The sequence below is a fragment of the Monodelphis domestica genome, chromosome 2 (genome assembly GCF_027887165.1).
Source record: "Monodelphis domestica isolate mMonDom1 chromosome 2, mMonDom1.pri, whole genome shotgun sequence".
NCBI lineage: Eukaryota > Metazoa > Chordata > Mammalia > Didelphimorphia > Didelphidae > Monodelphis > Monodelphis domestica.
In genome coordinates, this window is record NC_077228.1 from 19,236,619 (window position 1) to 19,256,034 (window position 19,416).

At 51.7% G+C, this 19,416-nt stretch overlaps 1 protein-coding gene across 1 annotated transcript; it reads left to right on the top strand.

Moving 5' to 3' along the window:
* The first annotated feature begins 252 nt into the window (after positions 1-252).
* JUN (Jun proto-oncogene, AP-1 transcription factor subunit) lies at positions 253-4,258 on the top strand. Its single transcript, XM_007480503.3, has one exon. The coding sequence runs from the start codon at positions 2,450-2,452 to the stop codon at positions 3,482-3,484; it is 1,035 nt and encodes a 344-aa protein (XP_007480565.1). The 5' UTR covers positions 253-2,449; the 3' UTR covers positions 3,485-4,258.
* Positions 4,259-19,416: the final 15,158 nt, after the last annotated feature.

Sequence of the window (19,416 nt, forward strand, 5' to 3'; positions counted from 1 at the left end):
TAGCAAAATAACACTATATAGGTTTTTTTAAATTTGCAAACCACTTTACAATTTAACTCATTTGATGGTCCAAACAACCCTGAGATATGGGGTAGATGCTATTATTCTCCCCATTTTATAGGTCGGGAAACGCCTGCCCAAACTCCCATAGCTAGGAGGCACCTGAGGAGGAATATGAAATTGTTTGGGGGCTCACAGGCCATCTGATTCTGTACCCCTTTTTGAAGATCAAGAAACTCAGAAAGGTTAAGGAAACAAATATTTATTACAAATACAAGGAAAAAGCAAGCCGGCCACTACACTCAAAAGGTTTTCATGGGGGGTGGGGAGGGGAGTGTGGAGAGAGGCACAATACACTAAGGGGACCCCAAGGAGAGAGGGAGGTCGGTCAAGTCTCGGGCCTTTTTAGTACCCCCAGAACTTGGCCCAGTACCCGGGATACAGCACCTCTTAATGAAAGAACGCAACCTTGAGCGAGTCGCTGGGGGTCACTGGGTAAAACTCCGACCTTAGTCTTGGTCCTTTGCAGGTCCGCAGCCCTGGTCCCTCCCCTGCCCAGCCAAGTCCTGGGTTCGAATTACTCCACCCCCGTGATGCTTAACAGCGATGTGATGGAACAAGTTACCCCCTAAAGCGCAGGGGTAAAGTCTGGACTATTAGCCCCGGGGCCCCCTCCTGAGGGGCAGGTCCGTCACCAGTTTCCTCCCATTCGGTTTGCTCTTCTGCAAAATGGGCACGGCACCCCCTCTCCCCGCTAGGGGTTGATGGGAGCCAGCAGTGCTCGGGTGACGCTGCCGGCGCGCGTGTCTCTTCCACGGGATCTAACGGCAAGCTCTTACACTCGGGCTCGCTCCCGCGCCCCAACTTCCCTGGGACCGAAGTTTGTTTGCATTCGCTGCGAGAGGTAGCGAGTAGATCTCGCGATATCACCCACCACTCCGAGACTCCCGCTCCGCTCTCCCTCCGGCTCCCCCGCCCCCCAGGGACAAAAAAAAAACACCTTAAGGACAATACCAATGCGTCTCAGGACGCGGGGGGGAGGGTCGGCGCGAAGGCAAGACCCTGAAACCCCACTACCGAGCGCATTGGGGGAAGCCCCTCCGAGTCCTCAGACGCTGGACAGGCGATGATTCTACCCGTTCTCCTCCCTCCTTTCTATTAACGCCCCTCCGACCCTCAGAGCGTTCCCGCCTTTCCCTACCCCACCCCCACCGAACCTAGAATTTGAGCCCGCCTCCGTCCTAGCCGCCAGACCGCCGTCACTAGACAGTCCAACCCCAAGACGTCAGCCCACAATGCACCGGGCGGGCCGGGGCGGGCCGGGGAGGGGAGGAGGGAGAGCGGGGAGAAAGAAGGGCCCGACTGTAGGAGGGCAGCGGAGCATTACCTCATCCCGTGAGCCTTCGCGGGGCCCGGGAGAAGAATCTTCTAGGGTGGGGTCTCCATGGCGACAGGCGGACCCACCCCCCTGAGGGCGACGCGGGCCAATGGGAAGGCGCGGGGGTGACATCATGGGCTATTTTTAGGGGGTGACTGGTAGCAGATAAGTGTTGAGCTCCGAGCTGGAGACGGGCTCAGAGTTGTACTGAGTGTGGTCGAGAAGACCCAGCCGGAGTGTGCGGCGCGGGACGGGAAAGAGCGAGCCGGGCAGCGGGGCGGGCAAGCAGCAGCAGCAGTAGGCAGGGGGCGGCAGCCACAACCAGGCAACCCCCGAGTTCCGTTCATCTGTCAGTGCACTTCACCGGTGCAGCGCAGCGCGCAGCGTAGCACCCGAAGCGAACCGTCCCACCGGCACCAGTGCTCTTCTCTCTCGACTGCCAGGGGCTCCTCGAGCTCGGAGGCACCCGGGGTGGACAGAGACACCCCGGCCCAGGGGCAGCGGCCGCCCCCGATTACTTTCCCAGAGGCACAAGTGGTTCTCTGAACTTTTGACGAAGCTCGGAGAGGGGGAGCGGGCGTCCAGATCCGGAGGAGAGAGGAGGGGGCTGCGGCTACTGGCGCCCCCAGACCTGAGCCAGCCCGCAAGAGGCGCGGACCCCCGGCTCCTAGCGCGCTCCGGCGGACCCTCATTCTCTCCGTCCTCTCACCCCGGCCGGGCTCCTTCGCCCGCGCCCGGGAGAGCCACTGTCACTCGCCGGTGCCCGTCGCCGGCCACTCAACCCGAGAGGGGACGCATCCACCACCGCGACTTTTCAAACCCGAGCCTAGGACCGCGCGCGGGAGTAGAAGCAGCGGAGGGAGCGCGGCGCGCGGCCGGGCCACGGGAGGGGGCCAGCTAGGCTCAAGACCTCCCGGCCGAGTCGGGTGCGGAGTTCACCTTCAAGCTCCTCTCTGAGAACTTTGCAAGCCGCAGCAGACGGGTGACTGACTCCCGCAGCACAGACCGGACAGATAGACGGACGGACCGAGGTCCGCGCACGGTCAGTTCGGAGGGGACCTGTTCTGTTCTATGACTACAAAGATGGAAACTACTTTCTACGACGATGCCCTCAACGCCGCCTTCGTGCAGCCTGAGAGCGGCGGCTACGGCTACAGTCACGCCAAGGTGCTCAAGCAAAGCCTGACCCTGAACTTGGCTGACCCCGTGAGCAGCCTCAAGCCCCACCTGCGCAACAAGAACCCGGACCTGCTGACCTCGCCCGACGTTGGGCTGCTCAAGCTCGCCTCCCCTGAGCTCGAGCGCCTCATCATCCAGTCCAGCAACGGGCTCATCACCACCACGCCCACGCCCACGCAGTTCCTGTGCCCCAAGAACGTGACGGACGAGCAGGAGGGCTTTGCCGAGGGCTTCGTGCGCGCCCTGGCCGAACTGCACAGCCAGAACACGCTCCCCGGTGTCCCCTCGGCGGCAGCCGCGCAGCCTGGGAACGCCTCCGTGGCCGCGGGCATGGTAGCTCCCCCCGTAGCAGCGGCCGGGGGCTTCGGTGGCCTGCATAGCGAGCCCCCAGTCTACGCGAACTTGAGTAACTTCAACCCCAGCTCGGCGCTGGGCTCCGCGCCCGCCTACAACGGTGCAGCTGGCGGGGCTGGGGCCGGCGGCGGCGGCAGCCTGGGCTTCCCCCAGCAGCCCGCAGCCCCGCAGCAGCAGGCGCAGCCGACCAACCCGCAGCCGCCCCTGGGCCCGCAGCTCCCGGGGGTGCAGCACCCACGGCTGCAGGCACTCAAGGAGGAGCCGCAGACGGTGCCCGAGATGCCTGGGGAGACCCCGCCGTTGTCCCCTATCGACATGGAGTCCCAGGAGCGCATCAAGGCGGAGAGGAAGCGAATGAGGAACCGCATCGCCGCGTCCAAGTGCCGGAAAAGGAAGCTGGAGCGCATCGCCCGGCTGGAGGAAAAGGTGAAAACTTTGAAAGCCCAGAACTCGGAGCTGGCGTCCACCGCCAACATGCTCAGGGAACAGGTGGCCCAGCTGAAGCAGAAAGTCATGAACCACGTGAACAGCGGCTGCCAGCTCATGCTCACGCAACAGTTGCAAACGTTTTGAGCAGCCCTGGGGGACGAGACGTGGACTTGGTTGGACTGGCACGTTGGTTTGCGTTGGAAAGAGACACAGACACGCTCAGACTATAGTTCAGGCTTGACTTGCTGAGCCAGGGACTGGGGGCCCCCCCACGCCCCCCACGCACACGTGGGGGCAGGACTGGCCCAGCCTTGGGCCTGGAGCTAGTCAGGAGAGGCCAAGCCCCCTCCTCCGCAGGACCACTAGGCCGAGGGGGTGGCCCCACCCCCACCCGCCCTGCCGGACCCGGAGGGCAGAACCTGTCAGCTCTGTGTTTAACATTGACCAAGAACTGCATGGACCTCTAACATTCGATGATCATTCAGTATTAAAAGGTTTCAAAACGAAAAAAAAGACAAAAAAAACAACTTCCATAGACTGTAGTTTGCTTCTGTAGTACTCTTCAAAAGACTGGGGGGAGGCGGGAGGGAGGTTTCTTAAGAGCAAAAGGGGGGGGTGGAAGGGTCGGACTACCAGGACGCCACTTGCCTGCCTTTCAGTTAACTGTGTATGTATATATATTTTTTTTATTTGGTGAAAGCTGATTAATGTCAATAAACAGCTTCATGCCTTTGTAAGTTATTTTACGTTTTGTCTTGTTCCGTTTGGGCCCTACCAAGCATTGTTTGTAAATAAGAGATTTGGAACACTCGGGGTATTTGCCCTTTGTAATAAAGTCTATAATTTTTTTATGCTTTTTGTTTCTGAGAATTCCAGAAAGGATCTATTTAAGAAAATGCAATAAAATGTTGAAAACCATTCGGCCCCCACCCCACCTTTTCTGCCTCGTCCAGTCTTAGTAAATAGCCCGGGGGGGGGGGGGGGGCTGGAGGAGGGCTTCCTTCAATTGCCCTCTCCCAGACTTTGAGGAAGTAGGGACCAAGCAGCGGCCTCTCCTCCACGGTGGAAAGTCTTGTGCCTGATGAATAAGTAGTACCAAAGTGTTTCTCTTGAGTCCTCCCCTCCCCCCGCCCCCATAACCCCCCCCATTGTTTATGAATCTGACAGCTCCCCGCTTTCAAGGATGCAGCCTTGACTTGCAGGATCGCATCCAAAGCCATGTGCTCTTCCATCTCCTAATGTGATTGGCTTTTGGACCAGAGCTGCTCCGAGCGCTCTCCAAACCCTTCTAGACCCGGAAGGTGGGGGGTCTGCTCCCACCGGCGTGCCCTTTTTGGTGAATAATCCCTAGGTCAAAAGGATGGTCTTTGCTCATGAATATTTATGGCAATGCTGTTGTCACAATAAAATCATTCACTAACCCTCAGAGATTGTGACTTCCTTTAATCTGATTTGTCATTTGACCTGTTAATTCAGTAACTTCTAGACTATAAGGACTGAAGGGGAGGGACCTGGGGGGGGGGGGGCAGGGTGCCTAGCCAATTCTGACCTGAAGCAAAAAGTTTTAAGGGGCTTAAGAAGTTCCCTACCATAATAACCCATATTTTCTATTGGGATTTGTGATGAACAGAGAGGGCCCTCTGAGAAAGGTAGTGATGAATATGAACTGCATTTTCTAAGGGAAACCAGGCCCCAGAGGAGGTCCAATAGCTTGATCCTCAGAACCAGGACCTAAATCCTAGACTAGCTGTCTCTCCCAAGGTGGGGTTGGGACAAGAGCTCACTTGACCTTGTCATAATAGAGTTTAAAAGCAACATTCCAGAAGTATCTCAGCAGTACCCCTAATTGGCTAAATTCTGGTACCCAAGAGGAAAAAATCCATTGTCTACTTTGTCCTGAAACAAGCACAGGTGATATCTGGGAGGAAATCAGCTTGATATGCTGGTATTTTAGATGTTTCCCCATTTGCAATTTCTTAATTAGCTTTCATTCATTTTTATCTCTATTATTAAAGGACTAATTTCATAAGATAATCATCTGGATGCCATGCAAAGATCAGCTGGAGAATCTTAAGTAAAGCTTGATGATTAGGATGGAAATTCAAACAGCTCTGGGAATTAGCTCAAATTTTGTCTGCTGAGGGATAAACAGATAATACAGCTGACATTTAAGTGGAGGGCTCTAAGGTTAGGAAAGTAACTCATTTGGTTGTCCCATCAGACTTGAGTGGACCCTTGGAGATCAAACTTTTCATTTTTTGAATCAAGTATTATCCTTATTTTATGTAGGGAAACTGAGTCTCCGAGAGGGGCACACTGATACTAGATAGGAGGCAGGAGGTGGATGAAACCACACAAAGAAAGGGACTATTTGCTTTTCCCTCCATCCCTCCATTCCCAAGTCCCTCTTGGATGATCTCAAAGTGATAAGTGATAAGATGGAACTAGGGAAATATTTATAAACTAGTTTTGAAATTCAGGGTGGCACTTTGTTAGGCGAGTTCTTCAGATGCTCCCGAGGAGCCTTTTGAAGGAGTTAAGTTAGGTGGGTAATGAATGAGTGAATGTGTTATCCCCATTTTAAAGATAAGGAAAACCAGCTCCTACCGGGAGAAGAGAGACTGGCCCAAGACCACATGACTAGGAAGCCTTGGAGCCAAGTTTCCAACCTAAACATCCTGGCTCTGACTCTGGGACCCTTTCCATTAGAGCAAGAGAGGAACATTTCTGTCTCCCTTTAAAGGGTCCAGAGCACTCTTCTCCCCCACAGTCCTGCAAGGTGGGCAGGGCAGCAAGACTGATTTTTCCAAAGAAGGAAACTGAGGCTTGCGAAGAGGACCCACTGGCTGCACATAAATGAGATAGAAGTCTGAGTGCTGTCTCCTAGGTTTGGTGTCAGAAAATAGGAACATGAGCCCTTGGGCTCTAGGTCCAGAGTTAGAAGTCTAATCCAACCCCATTCATTTCACAAACGAAGAAACTGAGGTCCAAGGCAGATTAAGGTCACAGGAGTGGCCATCGAGCCATTTGTCAGACACTGACCTAAGCCTGAAGACCCTGAGACAGCCCAAAATATAATCTGCTGCCCTGAAGGAGCTCACCCTTTGAAGGGGGAGACCTTATGCAAACTGTATACAGAGTCTAAAGAAAGGTGAAATGGAAGATTTTCACATCTGGCCACAGTCAGAGCTTTTCCCTCCATCCCACCCTCCCCACCTCTACCCCCAGCTGCCTGTGTGACCTTGGACAAGTCACATCCCATCTCTGGGTCTCCGTTTCCCAATTGGTAAATGAAGGAGATTAAACTTTGAACCCCTGAGCCTCTCATGAGATGATTGTGAGTCTTCACGCAATAAGTCACTTCATCAGGCACCAGAGTGGAGATTTGAACCCAGGCTTCAAGGCAAGTTTCTTTCTAGGACCCTGGGCTGCTCCTCCCAGGTCTTCAGCTTCCCCAATCCAAATGGGCTGCTGGCTGAGCCCAAGACAGTGGCTGTGCCTTTGCTTGCCGTCAGATTGCGCTAACATTCCCCGAACGAACAAAGGGTTACTGGGAAGCTGCCAGCGGCTGCCAACAGTAAATTTGCCCGTGTCAGCAACCCGGAAGGTACGTTGATTTTGACCATATGTAGGAATAGTGAGGCGAGGGACAAATCCTGGTGCTGCGGGGTGGAGCTCTGGAAACCCAACAAGAGCCGACTAGAAAACAAAGCGGCCGGGCAATTCATTACCTGCAAAGGTAGACGAAAGCCCAGACGGAGCTGTGCAGCGCTGCAAGGTCCCACCTCTCTCCCTGCCGCTCTCAGCCCGCTGGAAAAAACAGGGTGCTGTTGTGCGAGGCTCAGCCTGCCGGCCGGGCGCCCTGGAATGTCTCCTTCACGTGGCTGGCATTCCTTCCTAAAAGCCAACAGGAATGAAGAGCAAATACCTGGCGAGGATAAATGAGCACCACGGGGCGCGGAGGGGAGGGAAGGACGCTGAAGGGCACCCTCGGACACCAGAAACGCAGCTTTCTGAAGAGAAATTCCATCGTCTGTAGGTCTGGGGATCATGAACGGCTTGGGCGTTTGGATCCAGTGAAAGGCAGCCAGACGGAGGAGAAAGAGCCCCATTTACTGCTGGATCCTCCTCTCCAGCCTCAGTTTCCCCACCTAAAGAGATAGTCATGTGCCCCTTCGGATAGAGGGCTGAGCCTGGACTCGGCAACCCCGGAGATAAAATCTTGCTTTTGTCACTTGCAGCCGTGTCACTTGCAGCCGTGTCTGCCTCAGTTTCCTCAAGTATAAAAGGAGGAAAATAATAGTATCCGTCTCCCAGAATGAGATGACATTATAGTGCCTGGAACATGGAAGGTTCCTCACAGATGCCTGTGTCCTTCCTTTCTTTATAAAGGGAATAATATTGCTCACCCTGCTTACCTCTCAGGGTTGTGGTAGGATTCTTGTGAAAACAGAAGCAAGAGCTGGCAGATAAACTAGAATTAATGTTCAACCGTCTCAATATTTGGCCCCCAAGACCGTTTCAGGGAGTCCAAGAGGTCAAAACTATTCATTTAAACCCTTGCCTTCTGTTTAGAATCAATGTTGTGTATTCCAGGGCAGAAGATTGGCAAAGGGCTAGGCAATGGGAGTTAAATGACTCATCCAGGGTCACACAACTAGAAAATGTCAGGTCAGATTTGAATCCAGTACTTCTCATCTCTTCATCCACTGAGCCACCTAACTGCCTCCCTCCCCAAACTATTTTTACAGGCCTATTAGAAATAAAACAGGTGTGCACACTCATCTATACACCATAGATGAAAATGCACAAAGACAATCGTCATCCTCGGTTACCGAGAGACTACTCGTATATAGTATAAACAGAGATACAAAAGCTCTTTGGGAATACTAAATAATTTTTGAGTAGAAAAGGGTCCTGGGGACCAAAGAGCCTGAGAAATTCTGGTCTGGTCCAACCTCCTTATTTTGTCCATGAGAAAAACAAGGCCCGAGAGGCTGGATCGATGGCTCTGCCCAAAGTCCCACCAGTTGGAATTGACCTTGCTGCCTCAAGCCCTTCTCCATTCCATTCTCCATACAGCTGCCAAAGGGACTTTCCTAAATTTCCAACTGAAGAGTCACAGGGCGACTCAGTCAATTCCAAGGCTCCTTCCTCCCTCTAGTCTCAATGCCCTTCCCATCCATGTTAGACATCATGCCCTGCCCAGTCTCTCCATCTGGCCATTGAGACCCAACGGCCTCCTCCATTCAGGCTGCCTGTCCTCCGTGCCTAGAACGCACTCCCTCTTCATGCCAGCCTCTTGGCATCCCTTGTTTCCCTCAAAATCTCTTCCGGTGCCATCTTCTGGATGAAGGCTTTCCTGGCGCTCCCTCCATCCCGGCGCTACCTCTTCCCTCCATTCTCCCTTTAGAAATGTCCATTGATGATTGCCATAAGCAGGCATAACGAGATGAACACACTCACACGCACAGACTTGGTGGCCATTCTTCCCTCTCTTCCCCCTCTTCCTTTTCTCCAAGCCACATTCTCTTCCTTCTTTTTGTTTTCTTGATGAACAGCCTCACCTTCCCATCTTGGACCAATCCTGGGCCCTGGAGTTTTGGGTGCCCCCCAAGACATTTTCAGGGAGTCCACGAGATCAAAATTACTTTTTTAAAACTCTCACCTTCCATCTTGGAATCAGTACTGGGCATTGGTTCCAAGGCAGAAGGGCGACAAGGGCTAGGCAATGGGGGTGAAGTCACTTGTCCAGGGTCACCCAGCTAGGAAGAAATTTGAACCCAGGACTCCCCGTCTTGCCACATTCTCTTCTACCCAAAGATATGTTACTTGTTCTTACCCAGGTTGCCCTCTCTCCCTCTACAGTTCCCAAGAGGGCCTGGAGACCCCCCGAAAAGTCAGACCTGACTCTGAGGGCTTTCCAGGTGAGCCGAGGGCTCCCCCTGCCAGCTGCGCAGGCCCTCACACGCATGGCATGAAGCAGAGAGTCTGAAGGGTGAGGCTGGAGAGAGAGAGCGAGGCCATCTCTGAGGCACGGGGCAAAGACAGTTCCAGAGGGTGCTTCCCTGGATGAGGAGACGGAGAGGAAGAGAACCATCGGGCTGTCCAAAACAAGCATGGCTCAGGTGGCCCAAAGCTTGTAGCCAACACGTACCAAACAAGGACACAGTGAGCATCTGTGTGTCCTCATCCCTCTCCAAGCTCTCCCTACCCGTGTTTGATGCCCAGAGGCAGCACCCATGGGCCTTGGGCAGCCAGGGATCAATGAGCCCAAGGAAGCGTCTCCCTCTGCTTCCAGTGCCTTTGGGGGGGCACGCTTGGAAGGAGGCATTGACTATGCCATGAGCATGTCCAGGGGACTATCGGTACCCATCACACTTCCCACAGGCCCCTGCAAACGGGAGGTGCCTGATGCAAAGCACTCAATGAGGGTGGCTGTAAAGCAGATGATAGACGCTAAACTCCATGAAGGCAAGAACCCTTCCAATGTTTCCTGTGTATTCCCAGTTGCTGACAAAGGGCCCATTGATTGATGGGCTGATTCCAAAGCCCCGGGGACACATGGTTCAGCCTGGAGAGGTAGAATGGGAGAATAAAGGCTTCTTGATGGAAGAGGGGATTCCACGTTGGCCTGGCACACCGCTGGCTCTTAATAAATGCTTGTTGACTGATCCGTTGGGCAGTCTATGCGTTTCAAGCCCTGAAAGAGCGTGCTCTAGGGGGAAAGCTCTGCTGCCAGACCTCTGGGAATGCAGCTGACTTCTCTGGTCATCTCTCTCCTTTCAGTATGCCCAGGACAATGGCCTCTTCTCCTGGCCTCCCTCATGGGCTGGCATCAGGATTCAATGAGAGGACAGATGGGAAAACTGTACAGCTCTAGTTACTCAAATTCTTCCTCTGACACCCGGTGGCTCTGGGCTCTGGGCAAACCATGGAACCATGCTCCAAGCGAATCTGAGAGATGTAAGTTACAAACAAGATGGCGGTCTGGATGTTCTCCCCAACCATCAGACTCAAGTCTCAGCCCACCAAAATGAGCCAAAAAGTCGAAGGCGGGGCTGGAGCACCGCCTTTAGCCTCCCCTCTCCAATCCACCCCACCGCACAAATCTGTGGCTGTTATTCAGTTGGTTTTCACTCATGTTCAACTCTTTGTAACCTCATTTGGGGTTTTCTTGGCAAAGCACTGGAGAAGTTTACCTTTTCCTGCTCCAGCTCATTTTACAGATAAGGAAACTGAGGCAAACTGGGTTCAGTGACTCGCCTAGGGTCACATAGCTAAGATCTTGGAGTGGTTTGCCATTTCCTTATCTAATTCATTTTTTTTATATTAAACCTTTTATTTTTAAAGAAAATATACATCATGATGGAAACAGATTCTTGCCTTGGCTATAGAGTATGTCCTTCATCTTTGCTCTTTTGGCATCGTAACTGGTCATTGCATCTATGAACGTTCTTTTCTTTCTCAAACGTTCTTTGTAGTGTGCCTTCACCTTAAGAGTTTCCCTGGGAACATCAGAATTCAGCTTAGGTTTGGGTCTCCTTTTCCAATCATTTTACAACTGAGGAAACGGAAGCCAATGGAGGGAAATGACTTTTCCAGGGTCACCCAGCCAGGAAGTGTCTGAGGCTGGATTTCAACTCAGGCCTTCCCGACGCCAGCTCTGTCCACTGTACAAATACCGACCTTTGTTTTTTCATTGAAAGCCCCTGGCAGTCTGGCTACTGCCTTTCCAGACTGAATTCCCGTCCCTCTCCTTAGTCTCCGTTGCCGCTAACGCGACTTGGGGCATGCTCCGAGCCCCCCTCCTCTGTCTATAGGTACTTCCCCACCTTCCATGTCCCCCCGCCAGAGGGCCTCTGAAGCAGTCGAGCCCAATGGGGTGGGGATGGGGTTCAGCCCTATCGCAGCCTCCCTTTGGGGTGCAGACGCGTTTGGATGAAAGGCTCCCCCCGAGGGGCCCCACAAAGCCCACCTGCCCGGGCTCAGGCCAGGAACAGCCGTTCGTCCTGGCTCCTGTGAAGGACCGAGCCAGGGGCCCACCCGGGCCCAGGCCTGGCCCACAAGGAAGGCTCAGGCGGGCTCTCCCAGGGCTCCAGAAGCATTTCCCAGCTGGGCTCGCAGCGGACGTGCTCCAAAGGCCGCCCCGTGCAGCCTCTCGGCAGCACGCTCAGGAAGGGGTCGGGGAAAGGCCGGACTGCATGCAGAACGGCTAACCCGGCAGGGGCAGCGCGGCCAGAGCAGCGAGGGGGTGCGGCCGCCCCATCTTCCCAGGGTCCATGGGGAGAGAGATCCCTGCGAGGAACACGCGAGCCCCAGCCGGAAGCGATGTTTCCTCCCAGACCCGGCTGGTGTCAACCCGAGGGCTGCCCAGAGGCTGGGCAATGGCAGGAGGCACAGAACCCCATCTGGGGACGGAAGAAGGGCCCTGCTAGTCTAGGGCCCTCATTGGACAAAGGGGGAAACTGAGGCTCACAGAGGCAAAGGGACTTGTCCACACGGAGAGGAGAGAATAAATAGAAGCCATAAATGGCAGCTTAAGGCTATAGGAAAAGGGACAATGAGGCCAAGCATGACTAAGAGTCCAAGAATGCTATAGGTGGTGAGCTGTAAAAGTTCACAGGAGGGAGAGACAGAGGCAGAGACGGAGAGAGACAGAGAGAGACAGAGACACCAACAGGGACAGAGAGACCAAGAGACAGACAGAGAGACAGACAGAGAGACAGACACAGAGAGAGCAGATAGAAAGAGAGAGAGGGAGAGAGAGGGAAAGAGAGAGAGGGAGAGAGACACAGAGAGGGACAGAGAGAGACAGAGAGAGAGACAGAGAGGGAGAGAACAGACAGAGAGACCAAGAGACAGACAGAGAGACAGACACGGAGAGAGTAGATAGAAAGAGAGAGAGGGAGAGAGACACAGAGAGGGACAGAGAGAGAGACAGAGAGAGACAGACAGACAGACAGACAGAGAGAGAGACAGAGACAGAGACAGAAAGAGAGACAGAGACAGAGACAGAGACAGAGAGAGGTTAGTTTAGCCAAAGCTGCAGGGAATTCACAGAAGTTCAGAGGCTGAAAGGATCCTAGGCCAGAGACCAAGAATCCCAGAAACAACTAGTATTTCTAAAGGACTTTACAAATAGGGTCTCATTGGCTCCTCAGGGAGGTGCTGTTATTAGCCCCATTTTATAGATGAGGAAAGGGAGGCAGGCCGTCTTTAAGTTACTTGCCCAGGTCACAGAGCTTGTAAGCTCAAGGCCAGATTTGAACTCCTGACTCTAGGCCCAGGACATTAATGGTCTATAATAAACTCCACTGGTAATTATCGAGCCAATTCACATTAGAAGACCAAGACCTGAGTCCAAATTCTGCATTAATTTCTATCTATGTGATCTTGGTCGGGTCTCCTAACTATGCTGGGCCTTAGTTTCTTCAGCTATAAAATGAGGGAATTGGACCAGATGGCCTGTGAGGTTCTTTCCCTTCTAGGCCTATGATTCTATATTGCCAGGATCCTAGAATTCTAGGGGCAGCTGACTGGAGCTGTGTCTTGGAGTCAGAAAGGCCTGAGTTCAAATTCAGCCTCAGACACTTACTAGCTGTGATCCTGGGCAAGTCAATTCACTCTGTTTGCTTCGTTTCCTCATCTGTAAAATGAGCTGGAGAAGGAAATGGCCCACCACTCCAGGATCTCTGCCAAGAAACCCCCAAATGGGGTCAAGAAGAGTGGGGCACAACCACAGACTTCAGAGATGGGGAGGAGCCTTTTTCCCATGAGGCTGTCTTGGCAGCTCTACCCTTTGGGGAGTTTTTCTTTGTATTGAGGCTAAATGGGTCTCTCTTAGGCTCTACTTCAGTCCTCTGGGGCCAGGCAAAACCCCAATCTCTCTTCGGTGTGATAATCCTTCAAATTCTTGAAGACTGGCCTCTCTCCAAGCCTTCTCTCCTCCAAACAAAACATCTGGAATTCCTTCCACCCATCTTCCTCACCTGCCCAGGGTCAGAAGCGTGGATAGGAAGTGTCTGAGTCAGAATCTGAACTCAGATCTTCCTGACTCCAGGCCTGTGGTCAGTCAGCTCCCAGCCTGGCTCCCCTCTATGGCCCTCCTGCTAAACGGGCATCGGGCCTTTGTTTAAGGACCTGGGGAGAAGGGGAGGACAGCCAGCCCATTCCACTTTGGTACGATGCCCATTATTCCTCCTTCCATGGGACCTCGGTCTTTCAGCAGCTCCCCTCTGGCACCCCTGGCTCTGCTCTCTGGGGCCAAGCAGCACCCAGGGACTGACCCCCCCCATCCCCACCCTGGGCTCTTCCCCAAGAAGTCACCCTTCCTCCGAGGTAAGGCAGCCAGCAGGGGCCTAGAGCATCTCCCAGGACTCCGTCTCCTAGCAACCACGGCCTCCAGGCATCTCGGCTCCACCTTTGCCAGCTCCCTGGGTGTGTGCTCCGAGCTACCCTGGAGTGGATGTTGCCCTTGGGCTCAGCCTCCCCAACCCCTGCACCGCCCTGCCTTGGACGCCTCCCGGCCTCCGACGCTGCCCTCTCTCTGCCTCCAGGGAGCCCGAGCGGCCTCTGATGAGTGCCGGCTGCCCTCTGCTGGGCTCGTCCTTCCCCTGCGCCCGACGGCCGACTGCAGGGCAGCCACAGCAGGCTCTGCTCACTAAGGTTGGCTCACTCCAAGCGCACAGGGGTGCACCGCACCCTCACACACTCACAGACACACACACACACTCAAACACACACGCACAGTCACACGCATGCAATCACCCACAATCACACAGACACGCACACAATCACACATACCCACACAGACACACTCACAGAATAAAACCCACAATCACAGTCACACACACAGACACACGCTGACATATGCTCACACACAGTCATACTCACACAAGCACATATACACACTCACAAACACAATTACACTCACACATGCACACACACTCAAACACACTCACGATTCACTCACACACATTGACATGCAATCACACAGACACACATGGTCACACACAGTCACATTCACAATCACGCACACACTTACAATCACACACACAGTCACACACAATCATACAAACACAGTTACAGTCTCACACACGCTCACACACTGACACGCACCGTGTTGAATCATTCCTTTCCCCTCTTCTCCCCGAGATCGGTCTGGGGGCTGCTCTGCCCCATCCTTGGCCCCCCTGGGTTTTGCCGCTGCCCCACTTTTCCTTCCCGCATCTACAACACAGCACAGTCAGGTCCATTCCGTGGAAGCTTCGGACGTCTCGGGGTGGCATTTATTTAGGAAAAGGAGAACAATCGGGCGCTGGAAACCTCCACAGTGTCCCGGCTATCCCGGCGCCTCCACGCACGTGCGAGACATCTCTGAGCGCAGAGCAATATGTCACATGGAGGAGTCGAGGCACACCTGTATCTTGGACCCCGTCAGTCTCAAAGGGAGACAGAGAGAGGCATATGTGTAGAGAGAGAATCTCATGTGCATGTCTCTATTTTTATATTGTCCTTAAGAATAGGAGGGACAGATGGATGGATGGATGGATGGATGGATGGATGGATGGATGGATGGATGGACGGATGGATGGATGGACGGACGGATGGATGGATGGATGGATGGATGGATGGATGGATGGATGGATGGATGGATGGACGGATGGATGGATGGACAGATGGATGGATGGACAGACGGATGGATGGATGGACAGATGGATGGATGCACATTTTATTCCTTCGAAGACTAGAAAGAATTAATATAACACAATATAAAATGACACAAAACAATATATGACATCATGTCACGTCATATTACTCTGTACATGTGTTTGTTCTTCCTTAAAGGTAGAAAGAACTGAGGGCAGCTGGTGACTCGGTGGATTGAGAGCCAGGTCTGGAGACAAGAGGTCCCAGATTCAAGTCTAGCCACCAACACTTCCTAGCTGTATGACCTTGGGCAAGTCACTAACCTCCATGGCTCAGCCGTTACTGCTATTCTGCCTTGGAGACAGTACACGGTATTGATTCTTAGACAGAAGGTGAGGGTTTAAGAATTCAAACAGGACTAGTAGGGACCCAAAATGGCATAAGATCATAGAAGCACACTTGGAAGGGCCCTTGAGGGAAGGGAGAAAATCATAGATTTTGAGAAAGAAGGGACCGCAGGGGCCATCTAGTCCAGCGCCCTTATTTATTTTTTTAATTGAAACATTTTATTTAATGAAATAATTTAGAATATTTTCCCATGGTTCCATGATTCACATTCTTTCCCTCCTCTCCTCTCACCCCCCTCCCATAGCCAACACGCAATTCCACTGGGTTTTACTTGTGTCATTGATCAAGACCTATTTCCATATTATTGATAATTGCACTCAGGTGATCATTTAGAAGGGCCCTTATTTTTGAGGTGAAGAAAGGAGCCCCAGAGACAATAAATGACTTGTCCAGGATCACACAGTTAAATAAGTGACTGTGGCAAGGTTCAAACACTGGCCTTTCTGACTCCCAGTCTTGCTTCCTATCCACCAAGTGCTCCCCTTCCCTCTTGCTCCTCAGGATGGCTGAAGAACTTCCTGGATCATCCCCCTACAGGGGAATCCCCTGTGCAAAGAGAAGACCCCAGCTCTGCTGCTCAGTAGTGGTTAGACCTGCAGCAATTCATATAACAACAACAATAATAATGCTTGCTGACTTAAGTCAGAGAAGTGCTAACCATCCCTAATCTCATTGAAGTTTTAAGAAGCCTATGAAAGGCAGCAGGACATGAGGAAGCTGACTTCAGAGACAGGAAAATCTGAGTTCAAATCTCTCCTCTGACCCACACTGGCCGTGGGACCCTGACCAGTGCTTTGAGTTCCCAGCGTTCTAAGCAAAGCTCTATGAAGATGAATTGGTGAAGCACCTGCTGGATGAGATGTCTCATCCAAGGAAGTCAAAGATCTGGTTCAAAATGGCAACAACAGCCACAAAGCCAGGTGAGTCAGAACTGGAGATCTGATTAGCCCCATTTTAGATATCAAGACTTGAGATCAGAGAGTTTTAAGTTATTTGCTCAGTAATATCAGAAGGAGGATGGAAATCTAGTTCTGCTTGATTTCATGTCCAATACTATAACCACTATCCAACACTGCCTTTCTTTTTTTCTTTTAAACCCTCACCTTCCATCTTGGAGTCAATACTGTGTATTGGTTCCAAGGCAGAAGAGTGGAAAGGGCTAGGCAATGGGGGTTAAGTGACTTGCCCAGAGTCACCCAGCTGGGAAGTGTCTGAGTCCAGATTTGAACCCAGGACCTCCCATCCCTAGGTCTGTCTCTCAATCCACCGAGTTGCCCAGCTGCCCTCTCAGTCACTGGTTTTGCTTAGCTTTCTCTTCATCACAAAGTCTAGTACAATTCAGAACTGGGGAAGGATGTGTGGAAATCTGGGATGTTCAAACATAAGGCATCATGAAACTGAGAATCATCAAAGACTCAGCAACCACCCAGTCAACCCCTGATACATGCAATCTCTGCCTCAGTAAGCCCAACAAGGGGTCACCCAGCCATAGCCAGCCTTCAAAATTAATGTCACGGAAAACCCAGAAATAGCCAACTCTTGGGGATTCCAGATTCAAGTCTAGAAGGAGCCTCCAAAGTCATGGCAGACACCCTCCTTCACAGATGAGCCGGAGACAGCATTCTCCTGGATAGCTGCTCTGGTGTCTGCACCCCTTGCCCTTCGCTCCATACAATAACAAAATAAATATTTTGGAAAGGAAGAGAGCTGGGAATAAAGGTGGGTCCCAAGGAAAAAGAAAATGAAGAGCAGCACACACCATGTCCTTGAATTTTCCATTTTGATCCACCCTCTGGAGCAGTCTGTTATCCATCAGAAGCATAATCTGTGGGTGCAGGCACCCCCTTTAAGTGTGTCCCAAAGCCTAGAACAGAAAATGGACAAGGGACTCGGCTTCAGGATTCCCCTTAAGGAATCAAATATTTCATCCCCAGCCTGTTTCTGTTCCTACCTATATGATGTTGGTCAAGTCGATTAAAAACTTCAAGACATAGGATCGTAGACTAGAGCTGCAAAGGGTCTTTCGGGTCATTTGATCCAACCTCTCCCCATTTAGCAGATGAGGAAATGGAAGCCTATGAGTCAAAGTGACTTTTCCAAAGTCCTATAGTAAGTACGAGAGTTAGGATTTGAACCCAAGTCCTATAAATGGAAATGAAATGATTCTTCTCCCTGGACCTCATTTTTCTCATCTTTAAAATAAGGGTCAGGGGGCAGTTGGGTAGCTCAGTGGATTGAGAGCTAGCCCTAGAGATGGGAGGTCCTAGGTTCAAATCTGGCCTCAGATACTTCCCAGCTGTGTGACCCTGGGCAAGTCACTTGACCCCCATTGCCTAGCCCTTACCACTGTTCTGATTTGGAGCCAATACACAGTATTGACTCCAAGATGGAAGGTAAGGGTTTAAAAAAAATAAAATAAAATAAAATAAGGGTCAATATTTCTATGGTTTTATTTGCAAGGATTGCCAGAAGGAAAACATTTAGAAAACCTTAAAACACTATAGAAATGTGAGTTATTTGAGCAACTATGATGCCTTATCTTGGCTCTACAGGAGAAAATGGAATTCCCCACTTCCTCTACAAAGGTGAGAATACGGAATGGAGTCTCCAACCTTGTTGGTACGTTGATTAGACTGACCAAAGTGCTTCCCCCTACCCCTTTTCTTTCTAATTCTTTGTTACAAGGGATGGTTCTCTGGGGAAGGGAGAAGGAAGGGACATCTTGAATGAAGTGAAATCAAAGCAAAAGAAAGAATAAAATTCTCTGAAGACAGGAGAGAGGTCTGCCACTCTAATTATTATTCCAATTTTTACAGGGTCACAAACAAGTAAGCAGGAGATTCAGATGCGAGGCTTTCGCTAGCTGATTTGTGTCCTTGAACTCGAGTCCCCTCACTGGGCCTTAGTTTCTTCATCTGTAAAATTTTAGGGTGGTTGGATTAGACCACTTCTTGGATCCCTTGAGATAGTAGGAGCCCAATGGAAAGAGTCCTGAACTTGGAATGATAAGGGAGGAGTTTGAATCTTTGTTCATCCTTGAATGAAGGGGAGTCACTGCCCTTGGCTCCTCTGGTATTATATCTTCATGGATTATGAGTTGGATGGGACCTTAAAGGTAATCGAGGCCACAGGTCTCATTTCATGGATCAATAAAGCAAGGTTACACAGGTAAGAAATAAATGGAGGGCTGGTCTTCCAACCCAAAGGTCCCATGGCTCAAGATCCAGTTCTCTCTCCTCCTCTGCATCCTAAGTCAAATGAAGAAGTTAGATGCGATGATCTCAAAGGTTTTCTTCTGGCTTCAAAGCTACTCTGCGATGATGGCAGCTCTAAAAAGCTGACTGAGCTCCCATCCTCTCTTGGGTTCTTGCTCCATCAGCTGGCCGTCTTCAGGGGCTTGAAACAAATCCAATAGGTGGAGCCAGAGAGAAGGAGCAAACCTTCAGCCTGCACCATTTGCAAAAAGGCTTTCAGGAAAATGCACTTTGCCTGGTCAAAAGATGGGAGAGATCCATCTGCAGAGATCCAGGATAAACAACTCCTTCATGGGATGTTTATGAAGCCCCTCCTGGAAATGCTCTGACAGCATCTACCAGAAGCTGGGAATGGACAGCGAAGAGCTCTATCGGGGCCAGCTCTGATCTCAGACATGGAGCATACCCAGCTGTGGATAACAAGCCCTTGGGAGCCCTCTCTTACCTTTCCCAAACCCCAGGCTCAGAGACAGTTGGAGCCTGCTTGGCTCACGAGGCTGACAATGAAATAAAAGAACCTTTTAAGGCGTCTGGTTACTTGTAGGCTCATAGATCTAGAGGTGGGAAGAACCTCCACCGCCATCACGGTCAACAGATGAGGATACTGAGGTCCAGGAAAGTGAAGACACAGGCAGTAAGCATCAGGGCTAGGATTTGATTCCAGATCTTCCGCCTCCCAAGACAAAAGCCTCTCCATCCTACTATAGTGCCTTCCCTGTTAAATCTTAGTGTCATATCAATATCAGTTATGAGCATAATAAA

Excerpts from the sequence above, each read along its gene's own strand:
- JUN (XM_007480503.3), top strand. The coding sequence starts at position 2,450 with ATGACTACAAAGATGGAAACTACTTTCTACGACGATGCCCTCAACGCC.